Source organism: Urocampus carinirostris, chromosome 6, assembly GCF_059441175.1.
Source record: "Urocampus carinirostris isolate Australia breed hairy pipefish chromosome 6, RoL_Ucar_1.0, whole genome shotgun sequence".
Taxonomy (NCBI): domain Eukaryota; kingdom Metazoa; phylum Chordata; class Actinopteri; order Syngnathiformes; family Syngnathidae; genus Urocampus; species Urocampus carinirostris.
Window position 1 is genome coordinate 4,939,531 of NC_142354.1, and position 20,384 is coordinate 4,959,914.

At 37.1% G+C, this 20,384-nt stretch overlaps 3 protein-coding genes across 8 annotated transcripts in view; 1 reads left to right on the top strand and 2 right to left on the bottom strand.

Annotated features, from left to right (window-relative positions):
• Positions 1 to 12,548, bottom strand: part of aspn (asporin (LRR class 1)) — a 32,284-nt gene extending 19,736 nt beyond the window's left edge. The window contains exon 1 of one of the 2 annotated variants that reach the window (XM_088337547.1): positions 12,388 to 12,548. The gene's annotated coding sequence lies outside the window, so the exon portion shown is untranslated. Of the gene's footprint in view, positions 1 to 2,422; positions 2,539 to 12,387 lie in introns of those variants that run through there. The other variant, XM_088337546.1, reaches the window with a different exon arrangement.
• The window catches only part of cenpp (centromere protein P), a 148,777-nt gene that overhangs the window by 92,911 nt on the left and 35,482 nt on the right, over positions 1 to 20,384 (top strand). The gene's annotated exons all lie outside the window — the stretch shown is intronic.
• Positions 19,253 to 20,384, bottom strand: part of ecm2 (extracellular matrix protein 2, female organ and adipocyte specific) — a 28,136-nt gene continuing 27,004 nt past the window's right edge. For all 3 annotated transcript variants that reach the window (XM_088337539.1, XM_088337538.1, XM_088337540.1), the window contains one exon: positions 19,253 to 20,322. In XM_088337539.1, coding sequence (XP_088193665.1) covers positions 20,160 to 20,322 — 163 coding nt within the window. In that variant the 3' untranslated portion in view covers positions 19,253 to 20,159. The remainder of the gene's footprint in view (positions 20,323 to 20,384) is intronic.

The window sequence follows — 20,384 nt, forward strand, 5'->3', positions numbered from 1 at the left end:
TGTATATGTATATATATATATATATGTATATATGTGTATGTATGTGTATATATATATGTATATATATTTATATATGTGTATATATATATATATATATATATATAATATATATAATATATATATATATATATATATAATATGCGACTAGCTGGCACCCAGGGTCTGTCTCAGTGTGCCCTGCAACTGGCAAGCAACCGGTTCTGGGTGTCCGCTGCCCACTGCCCAAAGGTAGCTGGGATGGGCTCCAGCACCCCCGCGACGCTACTGAGGATAAGCAGAGCAGATAATGGATGGATGTATATACCGTATTTTCCGCACTATTAGGCGCACCTACAAGTCTTAATTTTTTTCAAAAGCTGACCATGCGCCTTATAACACGTCTTATATATGGCTCAATATTAAATTCGCAAGGTCTCGCAAATTACTCAACGGCCGCCGACTCGATTTTACCCCGAACGTGGATTAGTCCGCGGTGTATGCTGGGATTTATATACCGGCGTTTCATTGGCTAACCAATGTGTCAATCATCATTTGAATCGATCACTATTGGCTGAAGTTATTCGGAGCCTCGGATTGGCTAGATGCCCAAAACAAACCCTTCAATCGGCCGAGTTTAGCAATGGCGTAGCAATTCCGCGGTGTATGCTGGGATTTATATACCGGCGTTTCATTGGCTAACCAATGTGTCAATCATCATTTGAATCGATCACTATTGGCTGAAGTTATTCGGAGCCTCGGATTGGCTAGATGCCCAAAACAAACCCTTCAATCGGCCGAGTTTAGCAATGGCGTAGCAAGTCCGCGGTGTATGCTGGGATTTATATACCGGCGTTTCATTGGCTAACCAATGTGTCAATCATCATTTGAATCGATCACTATTGGCTGAAGTTATTCGGAGCCTCGGATTGGCTAGATGCCCAAAACAAACCCTTCAATCGGCCGAGTTTAGCAATGGCGTAGCAAGCTTGCTACAGTACGCCATAAAGAAACATGTTTCATTAGTCTGTATTTGTAAATATTCTACTCTCCTGGATTTACTTCACTCACGGTTGTAAGAAGACCATGATTGCGTATCATTATTGAACGTGAGAACTTAGGTGAGTTATGCGGCTTTATATTTTCCCGGTATCTTGTTTTAGAATGATCTTGATGTTGCTGTGATGAGTTGAGTGAATTAAACTCAATTCCAAGTGTTTATTGCAGTAAAGTTGTGAGCGAAAAAGAAAATGGAAACACAGAAATGTTTGGCATTTCTTGAATCCCAAGACTTCAACCTTCCGAATGATATTTGAAAATGACGCATTTAAGTGACATCGTACGGACACCGCATCCGCACGTGTCTACGACACGTATTTGCTTCTTTGCAAGCTTTGGGAATGTTAAGGGGGTAATCAGTTTGACTTAATCATCTGACTGTTTTGTCGACGTTCCCATTGTAGCGCCTTATAATCCGGTGCGCCTTATCTATGGAAGATATAGGACCAAAAACTATTTTTTGGGGGTGCGCCCTATAACCCGGTGCGCCCTATAGTGCTGAAAATACGGTATATATATATATACATAATAAACACTCAATGTATATTTGTTTTCTATAGTGTGGTGTAATCTTAACAGAGCACTCAGTTTTTTTGGGGGAAGTTCATAAGAGCTTGGGTGCTTTTAAAACCAATGACAGGCCACATTTATTAACTATATTTAGATTGTTTTATATACTGTTTCAAGTTCATCATAAAGAAAATCAACAATTCAATTAAAAACACATAGTTTTCCACCCTCTGTAATTAAACCTTGAAAATACTTTAAAAAAAAAAAAAAGGAAATCTACATTGTCTCTAAAATACCTGCATTTGTATGCTACTCATTAATGGTGTCACCATTTACAGCAGGTGATAGCAAAACACATGATTTTTTAGAGGATGGAGGACAAAATCACAATTTTCGATTCCAGCACTGACTCCCCTGTTTTTTCTTGTCAATTAACCAAAAGAGATTATAGATTATTGACAACTGATTTTGTTTTTTGTTTTTTTTATTTTTTTTTAATCTATAATTGGGATTATTAATTGGGTGTAAATTGGTTTGGTTTATTTCATAGGAAAACATGTAGACCCTCATAATTTATTTGGCCTTAGTAGCCTAGTCTGCTTGAATATGCTCGGATTCCCACAACAACCACCTTAGTATTATCATTGCTAATTATTTCTTTCCTTTACGAAATGTGCTTAAAACCCACTGAAACACCCCTTTAAAGTATGTACAAGTTCCCCATAATTTTGGAAAGCATTCACTTGGCACTTATTGTATTTACCACTTGGGAAATAAAAGCTTCTAAATTTCAGCCCACTTCTGCTCCTCTTGCGATCAAATTTAGTACAAACTACACTTCCATTAATGAAAAAAGTCATAGTGTTTATTTTCCTACCTTATCCTTTAGAGGCTTTTGGTCCTCGATTAAAGCCCAAGCAGCAAGCACAGCAGTGTATGCACTTTCTCAACTACACTGAGAGGGATGCAACTAAAGTTCGTGCACAGAATGGCATCCCCTCCTCTTGTCTCAAAAGCAAAACGATGTAAGGGGGAAAAAAAACTCTTCGAACACCCCCACTTCTGGGAGCTGTGGTGTTCTCACCCCAACACCAGAACTTTTCTGTCATCACTACATCTGTGAATGTTAGCTGTCCCTTTTGAAGCCTTGCCAAGCAGTTACCGCGTTTAAGTAAAAGTGCCTGTATGGTGCTCCAGCCGCCACCACTTTGAAACTGATAACAAAAAAAATCTCGCTAGTGACATGTCTGTAATTCTAACGCAGAAATAATTTGCATTGTTTGGAAATAAAACCAAACTGGCTTATCGTTTTCAATAAAATTGTGTAGGCCTTGACCTCTTTACCCAAAAATGGGGGAGATAAAGGTTTGTTTGCGTTTTCTATCAATAGTACTTGAAAAATTCAAAAATTGGCTATGTAGGTGGTTAAAAAGGGCTTGAATTCAGCCATGGAAAATGTGTATGTACCCTGAATAAAATATGCTTTAATGTGAACATTTGATTCATGCACTTAATTATCGTATATACTTGCATAAAAGCATACATTAAACCCCGTATAACTGCTTTAAAATAGCTACATACCCAAATAAATACGTACCCAAACAACGATAATTTTTTTAATGTGTAGATCATTGGGAAAAAGTTTAAAACAAAACAATTTTAAAGCACTTGCTCTACCTTGAAGCAGCACTTTAGATGGCATAAACTCGTACACCATTCTTTTTTTTGCAATCTTTTCCTCCTTTGACTCTATCCTTGTTGTCTGTTCATTAACTTTCTTGGGACCTATTATTTTCATATTCATGGACAAAAAAGGCAATGAAACACACTAAATAACAATAAAATTAGACGTAGTCTCTCAAACACAATTGGAACAGTGTCAATTGACTGAACAGGAAGAAGAGATCGGGTGGGAGGGGCAGCATAAGGACTTTGTCGTTGGTCATTAGGTGGCTTGTGTGGCTATGCCTGTTTTACGCCTCCTTGTGTTCATTTTACTTTGTGCGCACCTAAGCCGATTTCAGTATTGTTTTGTAGAGTTCTACATTTGGTTTATATGCAAGTATAAACGTTTAAAGCATTTGCACAACTAACTAAATGCTGGACTTGGTCGGTTTGTAAGACGTGTTACTATCTTCTTGATTACCGGTATTTTTAGGCACAAGCTATTGAAAGCTGTTCTTTATTTATATATTTTTTCACAATATGGTATATAAGGTTTATGTTAAAATTGATTTAAAACCAGCTATCATTGTGTTACCCTTTTGCACAGAATGCTTTTTTTGTCATCAAACTGTTTTATAGTTGGTAGTATTATGTCTATGATTTGTTTAAAGTTTTAAAAATAATGGCTCAGAATGACTGATACAGTTGAGATTTAAATTGTGGGTAAATTTGATGACGTTTAATGTAGAAAAGCAAAATGAATGTACATATTATATTATATTATTGAACAGAAGAAAACTGCCGCGTTGCATGGAAGATCAACAAAACGACAAAAACTTGCAAGAATAATATGCATAATCTTGGAAAAAAAAGATGGTGTTGTTTTTTTTCATCAGAATATCTTTATCAATGAAATAAGAAGCAAAAACTGGAATCAATCGATTAAGAAGATTATCTATATGGGATGCACCGAAAACTGACAATGAAATACAAAACGGAAAATAAATTAAATACTTATTTTGCATGGATTTACTAAAATGATGGAATGATAATTAACTGACTGACATACCACAAGACGATAGTTTTAAGTGTTTCATTCGTTACATTCTCATAAAACAACAAAAATACATTGAAGCACTTAATGAAAATCCAATCGATAACTAAGAAGTACCACTCTTGAGAATTTTCAAATCCAAATAACACAAGCAAGTTGATTGTACTTTGAGTAAAATGCCTAGTTATAATAAAAAATAAATAGCTTGTAGCTGCCATACTACACAATCCTGCTCTACCCTTTTTAAAGTACATATGTTTGGGGCAAATTACCTTTTAATTGAGAGTATAGTTAAAAGTGACATTCCACCCTCTCCCAAAAGCCCTCTAGTGAGCCCTTTCATTTTATTAAATCTAAAGGGTTAGAAAAGCAGATCCACCCAAGGGATTCGGGAATCATATAACAGCATGTTTTGATAGGATCCTTCATCTCCTTTCTTCTCATTTGCATAAGGACAAAATAAACAGCTGTGTCGCGACAGCTTTGCATAGTGGCCTCACTGTAGAAGCGATTACATCATTGTTCTTTCGAAAGCCTTATTTCGGTTTTATTTTTTCTGTTAAACTGAAACCAAAAATGCACTTTTGGTAATTTTCAAAAGGAAATTTGGTGCGTCACTAATAAGAATCGACTGATGTTGATCTGTCAGGGCCGATAATGATTAATAGCATTAAGAGAAGGCCAAAACTGAGCCGATATTCGTTTGCTGTAAGATCTTAAAAATTGGCATAAGAACCTTTTAATGATGCATAAAGAAACTAAACATATTGGTTATATATTTAAATAAAACTTCAAAAGCTCTCAGAATTATTTTTTACAGTAAATACATTTGAATTTCAACACAACTAACATGACTAATTGTTCACTTCAACCAAAAACTCAGTGTAAGAATCCAAATTTGGCTTAGTTTCAACTTGTATAAAGGTACATAAAAATAGCCCCCTGATTTTTTTTACAATCAATAAATGAAAATTTCAAAACCACCAACATGACTTAAATTAACTTAAAACAAAAAGTGCATCAACATTTCATCGAAGATTGCAATTGAAAAGTGTGGGCACCACTGTTTTGGAGACATATTGCTGAACTAATGTTATGGTAACAGCTAGTCACTCAGCCTTTCACTTTAGTGTGCTTTTATGCTCTCTCTCAATCAAAAACACACACGCTTGTTTGACAAACTAATGTTATGATAAGAGCTTATAGATCAGTCTCCCCCTGAACCTGCTTCCCTAAAACAAGTAAACTACACTTTTTACTACACTCAATCTCAATATTATCAGAGGTCTTGATTCACAACCATGTCGGGACGAGTAATCAGTGCTGCCGCTTTAACGTTGTTGTTCCTGCTTCAGTGGCTCCACTCTTGATCGCTTATCCAGTCAGAAGGCTGCAGGGTTGGTAGCGTCCTATGATCAATGAGCACAAGAGAGGGAGAGCAAGGCTCGGCTGCATCTGAGCCTTAAAACACAGTTTTTAATGTACTAATCGGCCTGTCAAATATTTCAAAATGCTGCTACCGATATCATCAAATTACAGAATATCGGTGCAGATTATCGAACAGTCTGATAATCGGTCGACTTCTAATCCATAGTATCATTTCCAGGGGCATAGTTTTGCCATTGACAATTGTGACCTGTCCTCACCATTATTTAGCAAATACATTTTGTCCCCACCAATATGATGTGATCACTTGAAGACAATGAGCTGTTACGACTTGAGGTAAGATCGGGCCAAAAAATCCGACCTGACCCTGTACCCCGGTCGGGTATTAAACCATGACCCAGCCCGAGCACGACCAATTAACTTGGTTTTCATGTCTAAACCTGAAGCAAACCTAAAATTTTATATATTTTTTGTGAGAACTCGGGAGGAGAGGTGATAACAATTTAAAGCCTGTCTTTTTAAAAGAAATCTAAGTAAACAAGAGTGCATAAAGACTTCTTTTATTTTCCTGTGTCCAGCAAGGTTTCATTTAACGCCATTTTTCCATCATTGACACATTTTTTTTAAGAGTTGAGGAGAAAAACTTTAAGGCCGTCTGTCATTTTGACAGGTTGAAAATTAGGCCATGAATCACAACAGCAGTACGTCCTTAAGAATCTAGTCAAACGAAAAGTGAGAGATGGAATGGAATACAATACACTAGAATACACCTTTACTATCATTGTTACAAATGGGTTGAACATATTATGACAACGATGCCGAGAGACAAAAAAGAACAATGATATGTAGATAATGAAAAGGAATAAATACTTCAGCGGGAAAAAAGCCTGGCCCGACCCGAATATACTGATAGACATTTTAGGCCCGCCCCGGGCCGAATTTGGGTTGGGTCTGGCTAGGTCTCGGGCTTTGGCTTATTCTTAACCGATGCCAAAACATATCCTACGCCCTTGACTTATACCCTTTCCTTGAATCACCAAGCCGTAAAAATCACAAGTTATGTTATTTTTACTGTATGCAGAAAAGCAGCAATATGGGTGGGATTCAACCACGTACAACTGTGCAGTGTACACCTTAAAGGTTTCTTTGTCTAAGATTTATGTGCACCTCCATTCCACTTCCAATCCCCTGATTCTGTGCCTCTTTTCTGCTGAATTCAGCTGCAATACAGCGAACCAACCGCACGTTCCCCACCACCACCCCCTAAAGCACACCCCCTATGCATCGCTAGACGGAGCAAATGTGTCCTCGGTTTGGCGCTTGCAAGAAGCAAAAGGCAAGAGAGGAGCACACTGATTTCTTCTTGATAGGGGGGTTGGTGCCTGTATGTCATATTTTCCGAGGTTTCTGAGACCATCTCAGGAGAAATGGTTCAGATCGACTTACCCATTTCCATGAAACTTCCACTTCTGCTTGGGAAAATGTGTGGCATTTGGCAACACCGATTGACGACTGAGTTATTACCTATATTACAAAACTCAAGTTTCGACCCAATGAAGCTGCACATACCCGTAAATTCCAGTCAGATGGTCATTGATAGACTTGTCGACAGACGGTGGGTATATTTACATGTGACAATAACCCAATTGGATTTGGAAATTTCGATTTTTGGAGTTATCCAAATGAATCGTTGTATGACTGGAAATGAGTGAATAACCCTGCATACATACATGTTCGTAATAATCCAATTGAGGAAGTGGGGTTCAAGCACGAGTGATGCCATGATGCAAATAGATGTTCAGCATTTGTTTAGACACTAAATAAGATGATGATTTTATTCATGTCACTCACTTAATTCAACAAAATACTCTGCTTGTTTCCTCCTCGCTCCAACAGTGACCGCCATTGTTGCGGATGTGCCTAGCTCAAAGCATAGCTTTACACTATTTATGGGTGATACAACTCTGGCATATACTACATACAGATGGATACACTTGAGGTATTTTTGATCCGAAGCAGAAAATAAAATGTAAATGTCCGGTAGAACTATACGAGTCTTTTTTAGCGAGAGGGCCAGAGTTTGTGTGTATTGTTCGTCTCTGTACTATAAGTCCAACAGTGCGCACAACCAATCTGTTTGCCCAAATTTGTATAACGCAACCGCAATCTGAAAATGAAAGGACTAGCCCAACTATTGCGACTGGAAGATTTACTGTTGAACTAAGTACGTCATCAAGAGGCGGGAGGACTCAGCTGTGGCGGAGGAAAACATGAAAAGCATCTAATAGAGGGAAAGTGAGGTTTTGGATTTAATTAAAACCCCATTGTGTACTATTTGACGAATAGATAGCACTGTTTCATCTGGTACGAGCGAGGGCCAGCGATACACTTCACAGCGTGGCAACAGGATGCCTGATATAAATGGCGCTGACTTAAATGGGGATTCCACGCTGTAAAAAAAAATACAATTACAAACTTCCTATGTTATTTTTTAACAAAAGTTAACATTGGTATAATAGTTTATATATTTTGCCTGGTATTTAACTCAATGTTTTGTTTTTTTACGGAATACATTTTTTTTTGTACCTCAGGGCACACTGAGACAGACCCATACAAGCATGGGGAGACCATACAAACTCCACACAGGAAGCTTTGAACTGTGCCCCGGGCGCGCTAACCACTCCGCTGCCGTGCTGCCCCAGACTCAAAATAATCACAGAAAATTGCATACAAGTCACATTTAATTTGAAACTTAAAGTATCTCACGGAATCATCAAAAATTAAGCTCTGCAGTGTGAACCGAACCAAAGTTAGAGGGGAAACACTGCTGAAGACTTGTAGAAAAAAAGTCTTATTGCCAATCAATGCTCTTCTTGTTGTTTGACATTTTGTTTTTTGTGGCCAATTTTTTTCTTCTACGTTTGTATTTTTTTCCTTTACTCAGTTGTTAAACTTTGAGTAATTATTACGAGTTATCGTGTGATGCGAAAGAAAGCAATCAAATGGAAAAAAACACAAAACAAATTTTTTTTTATATAGATGATTAAAATATATCTTATATTTTGTGAAATATTGTCTTGGAATTGCACCAATTCCATGCTTTCTTTTTGTAAACCGCATCTTTAGCTTGATGTAAAAAGTGGTGCATCTTAAATTCACATTAGGACAAGTCCAGTTATTCTGGAATTTGGCAGGCCTTGCTTTACTCTGGTGGACCAAGAATGTTTTCTTTTACAAGTCCCCTCCCTATCTTACAATGAGGTGACAGGAAGTAGGCAATACGTTGAAGCAACTCGGGACCAAGATGCTTTGCAGGTAGTGGAAAGGGCTTTTGTTAGATCAATCAAGTTGCAGACAAACAATTTAATGTCTTTTGGAATTCCCTAGTATCAATTATATGCATGTACTGGTTTGTATCAGATGTTGTTGCAGCTGATGTGGTAGCATCAACTGATACTCAATGCAAGCCTCAACTGTGATCAGCCCAAAGTGTGACATATACCTGACCAAGATAGATAACAACGTACATCTTTCAAAATGGGACATCTGGAAGATTTGACAGGAGTGTGAAGCATTTTCAGATAATCGTTTTGACAGACTTTGCTTGAGAGGAAATGTAAAGGTTTTACGGCACCTAGATAGGATTAGTACTACAAGGAAATGTTTTTATTGCCAGTTCAGGGAAACATTTAATGCTTCACAAAAGCAAACTGCAAATATTGTTACAACTTTGTTTTGAGAAAAAAAATACTCACTAAAAACCACACAGATTTGACAGATTATCAGTACATTAGATTAGAGTTGTGTTTATTGTCATTGATAACAACATGAACATTGTTTGCAACGATATGACATATGGCACTCCAGGATAAACACGTAATGAAGACTTAAAAGACAAAAATAAGCTAAAAGGAGAAAGTAGTTATTAGTCGTAACAGTTGGTGGTTGTAGTGTACAGGGTGGGCAGGTCACTTGACATAAGTTCTATTAGACACTTAAATACAATGTGAAAAGATTGCCAAAGTTCAAGCAACTTTTGGGATAATTAATACTGCATTGTAAAGCAGGAGTCGTGATGGCACTATGACATAATGTTGCGGCTTTGGCTTTTGATGCAAAGGATACAAAGTCAAACGATCAATCAGAAAAAGTGTTGACAGGTCGGGCTATCGCTGATTATATGTCGTCTGGTTCGTCCATTTCCGACTGATTATCAAAAGCATGCTAAAGCAGACGTCATTGAAACAGTTGATTATTTCTTTTATTCTTTTTTTTTTTTTTACATTATCGTTTGATGTTTATTGTGCCTAATCTAACTTTAATATGTATTGTATGTATTGTATGTATGTTCTTTTAGTGGTCTTTTTTGATTTATCAAAAAAAAAAAATCATACTTTTTCGGGGCTTGGAATGGATTCGCGCATTTACATTCAAAAAGTGTCTCTATATTTGTACATGTTTCAGGTTACAAAGCAACTCTCAAAACAAACTAAATTCATAAGTAGAGGTACCACTGTATATAGACAGCGACTATGTTAATGCCGGAAAGCCGAAAAAGGGACAAAAGTAAGTGTGGTTTTTATCCAGTCTGCTTACTACAATTTATCAGGGTTTTTGAAAATGCTTGAATATTAATGATGTGTTTTCAAGGTCAGGATAATGCTTGAATTGGGGGTGACGTGCTTAAAAATGCATGACAATGTTGCCAATGCCATGTTTCTTGGCAGTCTGACTCTATAGACCACGCAGTACATGAAGAAAAAAAAAGTCACTGAAAATGATGCCGACACACCTGCTCCAGTGGCTTGTCATTATCCTGTATGTGTAGCATCAGCGCCCCCTACTGGTCACACCAAAGAGGACAGCTCAATTTGGAAAACCGTCTTTTCCGGCAGCCAAACGGCTCCTAACATTTGTTGTTGTTGTAATGACATATTATAAATAATAATAAAACATTATGTACCAATTTTATTTTTGTAAAAAATAATTTCATATGTTTTCAGGGGATCCCTAAAAAACACCTGAGACATAAATTAAAATAGTCGCAGATTTATTATTTACAAAAAGAATTTGAAAGAAACAAAACAATTTTAGCTGAACACATTTAATGTCAAATAACAAAATCCCTGAAAATGCAAAACAATAAAATAAAAATTAAAATCATTACCTCTGTGCTATGAATCAATAATAAATTGAAAAAAAAGTAAAATAAAAAACGACTCAATGTTGAACATCACAAAATCCCTTGAAATGTAAAACAATAAAGTCAAAGATAAAAAAATTAACTCTTCAGTGCTATAAACAAATGTAGAAAAAAAAACTATTTGCAACTGTATTTCAACCAATTAAGACACAGATCCTATGAACACGCAACATATATAAGTTGAAATAAGCAAAACAGGACGTATGACTGAATAAAACAGCACAGGACTGGCCCAACATTAGCAAAGCAGCTGCTGCTGTGTGGTATGAGTGGAGATTGGCTGCCAAAAACCTTGTGCGGATTTTCTGTGCAAAAAGGTATTTCCAAATTCTTTAACATGCAAAATGTGAGGAAGTAATACATAAAATCTGTATATTTGTATATTCCAATTTTTTTTCTGAGGTAATGCCTTTTGAAGACAGCATTGTCCTGTTTTTGTCATTCTGAGCTGTGACCTCATCAGAGGAATGCCAGCACCCTCGCAAGCCATTCACCAGCTTGTTTTTCGTGTTGATTGGTAGTAGAGGTTACGAGTGTTTTAAGCCAAGTTGTGGTAGTTTTTGTGGCGAATGCCTACGCGGATCTTAGTTGGATGCAATAATGGTCCGACAAAGGGTGAGCTGACAAAAAGGGGCTAACTGGCGAAAACACAGAGAGCCACCACTAGGGACCTAATCGCTACCAATCAATAAAAGTCAGCCAGAACCTTGGTAAAAAAAGGCGAAGTTATCCGACCAAAAAAAACACACAGTTATCAGCAGGGCTAACCGGGAACCCACAACAAAAAGCTGTAACGGCTACTGCGACAAACGCCAAGCTGTCCAGGACTAAACCAACGGACATGGAAAAATTGGCGCTAACACTAGGTTATTTGGCCAAAAAATGCATAGTGGGCAGCCAAGAAGCACCAACCTAGAGCAAACAAAACAGGAAAGCCCCCGGCAGCCTCGACGCCAACAGGGAGCAAGCCAGACAAAATTATACCAACCGCGACACACGTGGTGGAAAACACAAACAAAAAGCCACGATGCCCTACCTAGAAGGAGGCGAAGCCAAACAAGGAAAACATACTGTAACGGTGGCAGGTAAACTTAGCCCATGCAGCTTTTGATGATCGCAACAAAACAGTTAGGCCGGACAACAATTTAGGAAAAGTCCCAACTTCTCAAATCAGCAATGAGCAGTTTGCAAATGCTGTTCACTACAATCACTGTCTGTTTCAGAACTCCCTTTATATATACAGTATATATGTATGTATATATTTATATATACAGTGGAACCTCGGTTCTCGACCATAATCCAATCCAGAACCCTGTCCGAAAACCGATTTGGTCGATCACGGAAAATCGTTTTTCCCATTAAAAGTAATGTAAAATCATTTTAATCCGTTCCACCATACTGAATTTTTAGCAAGAGCATAAACATGAAGCTAACCCTGGCTAATCGTGCGTTAGCTTAATCTTCCGTACGAAAGATTACGCTAACATGAACGTGTAAAAAATTTAAAAAAATGATTAGGAATAGGATTTCTTACCTTTGTGGTGGACGGTAGGGAGAGAAAAATCATCAAAAGTTTTTCAACCTCTTCCAAAACTTCCGGCAGTTGCTTGCTTATAGCGCTAACTTCCTTAGCCGCAACACTCGATTTCACAGCCTCCTTATTCTTTACTATCGTACTGATAGTAGATTTAGCCATGCTGTATTCACTAGCAAGATCGGAAATTCGTATACCTCTTTCATATTTAGCTATTATGTCTTTCTTAAAGGCAATAGTTGGACGAACAACTTGTCTTTTTTCACCTGTCCTGCTTGCACCGACCTTCTTCGGAGGCATAATTAGGGGCTAAAACACCCGTACGCCGCTCAGTATCGCACCCTAGCGTACCGGCGTTCGAACTCCGATTTTTTGACCGAACAGCGAAGCAAGAATTTCTCAAAATTTTTGGTCGAACTGAGAGGCGTTCGAAAACCAAGGTTCCACTGTATATGTATATATATGTATACGTATATGTATATATATGTATATGTATATATATGTATATATATGTATATATATATATATATATATATATATATATATATATATATATATATATATGATTTTTTTTTTTAATGGGATTCACCATTTTGAAAGTCTTCCTACAATGATGTCATAGGTCTACATGAAAGAAGCCAGATGGGTCAACTTTGAGACAAAAATGTTCAAATCCCCCAGCACGTGGCATATTCTGCAACATATTTGCACAATCGTGGTGAGGAACACTACACATTATGTGCGTAATTGAAAAAAAGTTCTGTTTTGGAATACCCTTAAATTAAGTATGTCATGATATTGAATGATCTTGGAGATTATGTGTAATTTAAATGTATTGAACAATTTTAAAGGGAAATTCTTCCAGGTGTGAACACTCATGACATGGCAATCAACAATTGAAGAAATCTGATGTTATTTACAGAAGTGTGTCTCCTTATGGATGATGTGATAAATTGCAGTTTATAACATATAGAATGCAAATCAAATCATGAATATGATGACAAAGTATTTCAAATTCAGGCCTCACTTAGCAGTTTGCTTCCTCAGATGACTTTTCCTCATGCCAGATTCCGAGGTTAAAGGATGCAATTTTTCCAAACAGTATCTAATAAGAGCCCGATGTGAGTTTGGTCAAATTCAATCTGCTCTCGTATCTTTTCTTCTTTAGATGCTTCAGGAGCAGCACTTTATCTGCCGGCAATGGCTCTGACTTTATTATTACGGGAAAGGAAAACGTTTCCACATGTCAGAGCGTCTTTGTCACAAACATGAAGACATAAAAAGCAGTTAGTTGTGTGATATATGGTACTGTATTTTATGACTCTAAAGCATCCCTTTGAATATCTAAATCCCTTAAATTAAAATAATCCACACTACATGAATTCCCATTAAAATCATGACATTGCCAATAATTGTTTGTAAAGTGTCCTTAGGCATAATTCATTGACGATTAGCTGTTCTCGAAGTAAAGAGCTCCATAATGTTGATAACATACGGCCCACAGACTGGATCCAGCCTGTTTGGTGATTTAATCTGGCCCGTCGTAAATTGCTGATCAAGGCAACACTTTAGCTCAATTATATCAAAAGCTATGATTTTTTTTTAGTAAATACAAACCAAACGCTCCTTCCCATTTCTGCAAAGGTGCAAAAGAGCTGTTGTCCATTCTGATTTCATGTTAAAAGATAATATTGTGGCATCTTATCTTAGCTTCAGTTCACCCAGCCTGATGTTATTGCCCGTTCACTGCTGAAAGTATTTTGTATTTGTTGTTGATTTATTTAAAACTATAATGACAATTGAGGTAAGCATATTTTTATTTACAGCTCCCACTTGTGTTTGTTTATGTGTGTGATGTTTATGGTGAGTTGGTTTAAAGATTCATGTATTCAACTGTTAAAATAAAAACCGATTGTTAACACATTCAATACCAAACATGGAACCCATTTCTTCCATTGTTTTTGAATAAATGTGTTGTGCTTAGAAAATATCTCTTATCATCCGCGTTTATAATATGTGGGGTAAGCCCCGGATGTTGGCGGAATGATAAACCATTGTACTAAAAACCTAACCTTAAATATTTTACTGAACCAGCCCACTTGAGAATATAAAGTCTGGGTGCAGCCCTCGAGCAAAACTGAGTTTGACATGCCTGCATTTGAGCCTTTTAATCGACATTTCAAGGGCTGCAATATATTTAATTTTCTGACAATATAAGCACTGAACCTTTGAGTTGAAGTGCCAACCGTCAAATTAAATTTGCTCTCTTCCAACTGCTGACATCTTGACATGGTTCACACATTTGGTTTTCGATACCCTCCCAAAAGAAGCTCTCAGCTGTGTCGCAATGACAACATTGATTCTTTTCATTCTACATTTTTGCCACAGCAGCGGCGTTGCAACTTGAGAAACGAGTTTCCGGTGGAGCTTGGAGTCTGCATGTCTCTTGCAGTCGCTCATACTTTCCAAGTTCAGCGGGAGGAAAAAAAATGCAGCGTCTGCCGTCTGGCCTTGCTGGCTGTTTTGGAGACAGGAAGCATTGGCAAATTTTTGAATGGATGCAAAGTTTCTTCGTTGCCAAGGAAACCGGAGTAGGAGTTCCATCTCCTTGTTTTCTGGAGATCAAGAGTGCATTAAGTACGTCTTGTGCTTCTTTTATCAAAGCAGTGGTTCTCGACTTAAGGACCCACCATGCCACCTTGGTGGTGTATGTAGCTTCAAAATTTTCTACTTGCTGTCGTCATTGTCTGGCTGAATTCCTCCTTGCAGCTCGTTTTGTTGTGCGTGCAAGTATGTGAAATTCTTTGACGCACTTAAATAAACTTCTTTTTTTAATCTTTTTGGGTGTTTGGGTTGGCTTTGTACTGTATTTGAAATGGTCCTTTTCTTACTTTCACCGATTTCATCCTGGAATAAATTAAAACCGAAACCACCCGTGTGATACCACTCTGTCCCCCCCAACACCGCAGCCTACTTCCCTTCAGTGTAATGCGCTTCGTAAATAAAAGCAGATAAGGGTAGTGGGAAAAAGGCTCTTCAAATTTAGTTGGGCATTGTTAACACATACTTAATAGAGAAAATATATAATTTTTTAAGGACTTCACCCTTAATTACCAGCCATGACCCAAATCAAGGGGAAAAAATCCACTTCTCAGTTGTATTAAAGGATTGTGCAGTTTGAATCAGACATGGTAGAATTTGTTCAGTTAAATAAATAACTCACAATCTCCAGCAAAACTAAAACGACTTTCAGTAATTATTATTTATGACTACTAAGATATACTGTATATGTTTAAAAAAAACTCAAAATAGTATAATTTCAATAATAATTATAATAGTGCATTTTATTTCGAAGCGCCGTTCGGGACACCCAAGGTCGCTGTACATATAGTAGGACACAACAATAAAGCAAGAGTAAAAAAAGCAAGTAATAAATAGCAAATAAAACACCTTAGAGTTAAAAGCGGCAGTGTGTGAGGCAGATGGTCAAGAAAAGGCAAGTCTGAAGAGGTGAGATTTGAGTCCGGATTGGAAGGTGGACAGGGTCGCAGAATTTCGGAGGTCAGGCGGCAATGAGTTCCAGACCTGGGGGTCAGAGCGGCTGAAAGCTCTACTCCCCATGGAGCTGAGGCGGACAGGGGGTATAGTGAAATGGAGGAATGAAGATGATCTGAAGGTGCGGGATGGCGTGGCAGACAAACTTAACTCACTGAACCCAAACAAACAGTAATATCGGGGAGATCAATTGTGTGATTTCATGCTCATTCCCGCGTTTTTTGTTGGTGTATCATAAAAATGGTAAAACTAAAAAAAGGCCTGTTTCAAATACAGTCCAAACGCCAACACAACCCCAAAAAGAAGTGGGGTAAAGTGAGACATCAAATTGGTACTGTGCAAAAAAGTTTGTCCTTGTTTGTTTATTTGCGTCCCTCAAAGGGAAAATAATTTGTCTGCTTTGAGGACTTGATACGCTGTGTTGTTGAAAAGGTGAACTTTCCAAGATATGGACGTGAACATCTGTAATATGTCAAAAAAATCATTGTCGAGTAAAAGCAGATGTTTCCAAATGCCTTGTGTTGATTTTGCACCGACATCTGGTCTCTTGATTAATGACAAAAATAAAATGATGGATAAATCATCTTAATGAAAGAAGCTGAAAGGATTTGGACAATTTTTGGTTAAACAAATTTGTTGTTTTCCATGAATATTATTATGTCTGAAGGATCATTAAAAAAGGATTATGATGTATTCAGGTCACTAAATACATATTGTCTTGTAAGAATTAATCATGATTATATATTTTTGCAACAGAAATGTGATTTTATTATGTAATTTATACTGTAAATCAGGAAGAAATTAAAATAATGTTAAAATCATAGGAATAATGAATCATAGGAATAATGAGACCTGAAAGTGTGCTTTACAAAATACGTATTCTTGTATGTGCTAGAATCCAGGCTGGTTAACACACCCAGTGCTTGTTATTGTTTGATCCATCCTTGTCTATAATGAGTAACTACAACGTATACATTTTGTTAGCTAAACTGCTAGACTGTTAGCTAGCCCAGTTTGTTTGGGTGCTTGAAATCCATTAAAACGCTTGAATTTTACTATTGTGTTTTCAAGGACTGGAACGTGCTTGAATTGTGGGTAAGGTGCTTGTAATTGCCCAAAATTGTTGCAAATTAGTGCAAGGATTAGGTATCAATTATGGACTTTTATAATGAAACATGCAAAGAATTAAGGCTCCGTTTCCCAGTGGTAAATTGTAATAGAAAGAACTTCCTGCAACTGAAAATGTAAGCTCTATATTAGTGTCATTTTACCCAACACCTATTGGGGGAGAGATTTGTCTCAAAAATATTTACACACCTATTGTTCAGATTCACAAATATATTTTAAAATCTTTAAAATCTAAAAACCGTAAGTCTTGATAAATGCACATGCAAGTATAAAAATCACATTGAAAATCAGATATTTTTGGATCTAGAAAATACATAATTCACAGCGAATTTCTTCTCTTAATCGTACCAAATAAATGAAAAATTGGCTTTGAAAGTCCTTGAAAATTGCTTGAATTTGCGCATAGAAAAGGTGTATGAACCTTGAATATAAGTCATATTGAACGAATATTTTGTTGAAATTCCTAACAGATGCAAAGAGTGCATCAAGCATCCTGCCAACTTTCTGTCGCTACTTTAGCGGCATTTGCATAGCACCTTATGGAACGACCCCGTATAACGACAGGTACATTTTGACACCAGCTGTCTACACTTCGATTTTAGATGAGGAATCAAACAGTTGGGGTGGTCCGTGGAGCAGACGTGTGCTGTCTTCACACAACATTCAACACAACTGCAGTTAAAAATTCATGACAATTACAGAGGATTTAGTTTGCAATTCTTACAATGACGTGATCATGGTCTTTCACTCTCTGATTACGTAGTATTTGTAAATAATTGCGCAACCCTAAATGTGATGATTGCCTATTCTCGATCAGTTCACCTCTAAATAACCCAATAATTGGAAATTTTGAAATTGTTTTTTCCTATTTCAGTTGTGTATTGCTGAAAACCAACAAATGTTCCACTTACAATTAGTGCCCTTACCGCAGTTACTTAAGATCGATGATGCTCATTTTGACCCTCTTTTTTGTAAATGCTGGTTTCAAAACAAGGTGCGAACAGAGTTCTTTTGTAAAAGTGTCACAAAATACTCCAAACAAAAATCATACGGATGGTATTTACCTTCAGCTTTGTGCCGTGGTCACAGTATTTAAACCCTTGAATGCACGACCTGCCAGTACATACACTCTTCAATTAGTGGGGGAAAAAGTGAAAATAATTATGGCATCATGTCATAAACATGTTTTAATGAGGAATACCTGGAATATGACAATATTACAAATATTTTTTTACTTATAAAGAATTCAAAGAATAACATCCCATGGAGTCATTTCTGACCCCACTTATGCATCTAATGGTTAAGATTTGGAATCAAGTCATTATTTGTCCTCCATTCCATTTCATAAATGCAAATCTTCGACATCTACAAATATTCGTCTTTAAAGTCCTCAAGCGCGTCGTTTATCATTTGTCATTTTGCGTGCACGATACGCAATATCAAAAAAACTATAGAACGCGGACGTCACACTCTCTGCGTATTCTAATGCATCCTTTTAGGTAAGTGACACAAAAGAAATCTTACTGACTTTCCTTCAAACAAGCCTCAAATGTAGAGAAGCGCTACAGCACACCTGCCACTAGTGATAAAAAATACGATACAGTACTGCACTCTAGGCCTAAATGCATTAAAATAGTGAGTTTTACCCCTGATGTACTCATGAAAAGAGCCATACCTGGCTCAGGAGCCGTTTGTTCCCGACCCCTGATCTAGTGTTTGTAAGGATAAAGTTGTGAATGCTGGTAAATGCTCTCTCATCTTCTCTTCTAGTTTTTTTGTTTTGTTGTGGCTGGCAATATGTTTATTGGCAAAAAACACCGTAAAGAATAACTATATGGCTCACGTGACGATGACTTGTGGTCAAGAGTAGTAGATCAACGCATCAAGTACCTGTAGTTTTTTTTCTGTATTCAACTGAATTAAATACTCAGAAATGTTATAATTCTTTGACATACAACTTTATTAAAGTAACAGAAATAGTTACTTTACCTGGTAACTTTTACTATAGAGTAATTCACTTACTCAGATAAAGGTGTTAGGATAAAATAATGAGTAATTGTAACGAATTGCTTTTTTTAAGTAACGTGCTCAACACTGGTCAAGAGACAAGACTATCATTGCCCAACTGGCCCTTTGTTAGCTATACAAAGATAATAAGTTCAGGTGAGAGCAAGTCAAAGACTTAATGTTGAATGTATTTATTGAGAAGAAAAACTTGTAATTTACACAGACCTCAAGTTTCTCCAAAAGCAGAGACTGATAACATACTTAAGCATGTATTTAGCCATCAAAAATGACAGAATGCCATAACTTAATGATGAGGTGGGGGTGAGTGCAAAGGTATTTGTACTATCGATCGGACATGTGTTTTACTGAAAAGAAGGTTTTTACTGAACCGATCCTTAATGTACACCTTTGACTTCTAAACAGTACTCTATAGAAAATAACAGTGTATACAAAGCGTCTAATTTTGTTCTAAAGTTGACACAAAAATGTTCATAATGTATTTTTAAGAATTTCTTGAAAAATTTCAAAAGCGATTATAAGTAAAATGCATTATTTATTTTTTTACGTTTGTCATTTAATTTCATGCAGATGTTTGAGGTTTTGGTTCCATTCCAATATCACTATTCTAAGCATGTTGTGCAAATATACTACACTATTAAAATAAAAATGGAACTGACAAAAAAAAAACTTTACATGTTTCACCTCTTCAGCCGTTTCCCCCCTGTTTATTCCTGACCCATTTGTGTTCATATTGAGAGTGAATGTCACCAGGATGGGTATGTGAGGTTGAATTTGATTGGAGCTATTATGAACGCAGAAGTAGCTTTGCTAAAACTGAAAAAATACGACAAGAAGTGTCCCAGTGGCCGTGTTAGAGGGGCGACCAAACTTCAGTCTGTTTGCATAGGACTCACAATTTCAGTACTTTTTCATTCGGGTATAAAACAGGCTTTTGAATAGCAATTTAAAAGAAGCAACAGTAATCCTCTAGTCACACAAAACGGGTTTGGTTTTAATGTCAATATTTGGGTGTCTGTACTTGCTAATAAAAAACAACAAACGAGGTTACACACAAGTTTTAGTCATTTTGTTCTCTGGGGTTTGATAACCACGCTTGACGACGAGCGCACGCAGGAAAAGGCAGTGGGTGAAACCTTGCCAATCATGTTGTTTTCCAGTCTGACGGCCACCAATGTTGAATCGCCTCTGTGCTCTGGATCGCAGATGCTCTCGTCAGGAATGCTCCTGGAAAACAGCCAACATTTTTGTGGGGGTAGATATAAAATAAGTCTTAAAGTATGGAATGG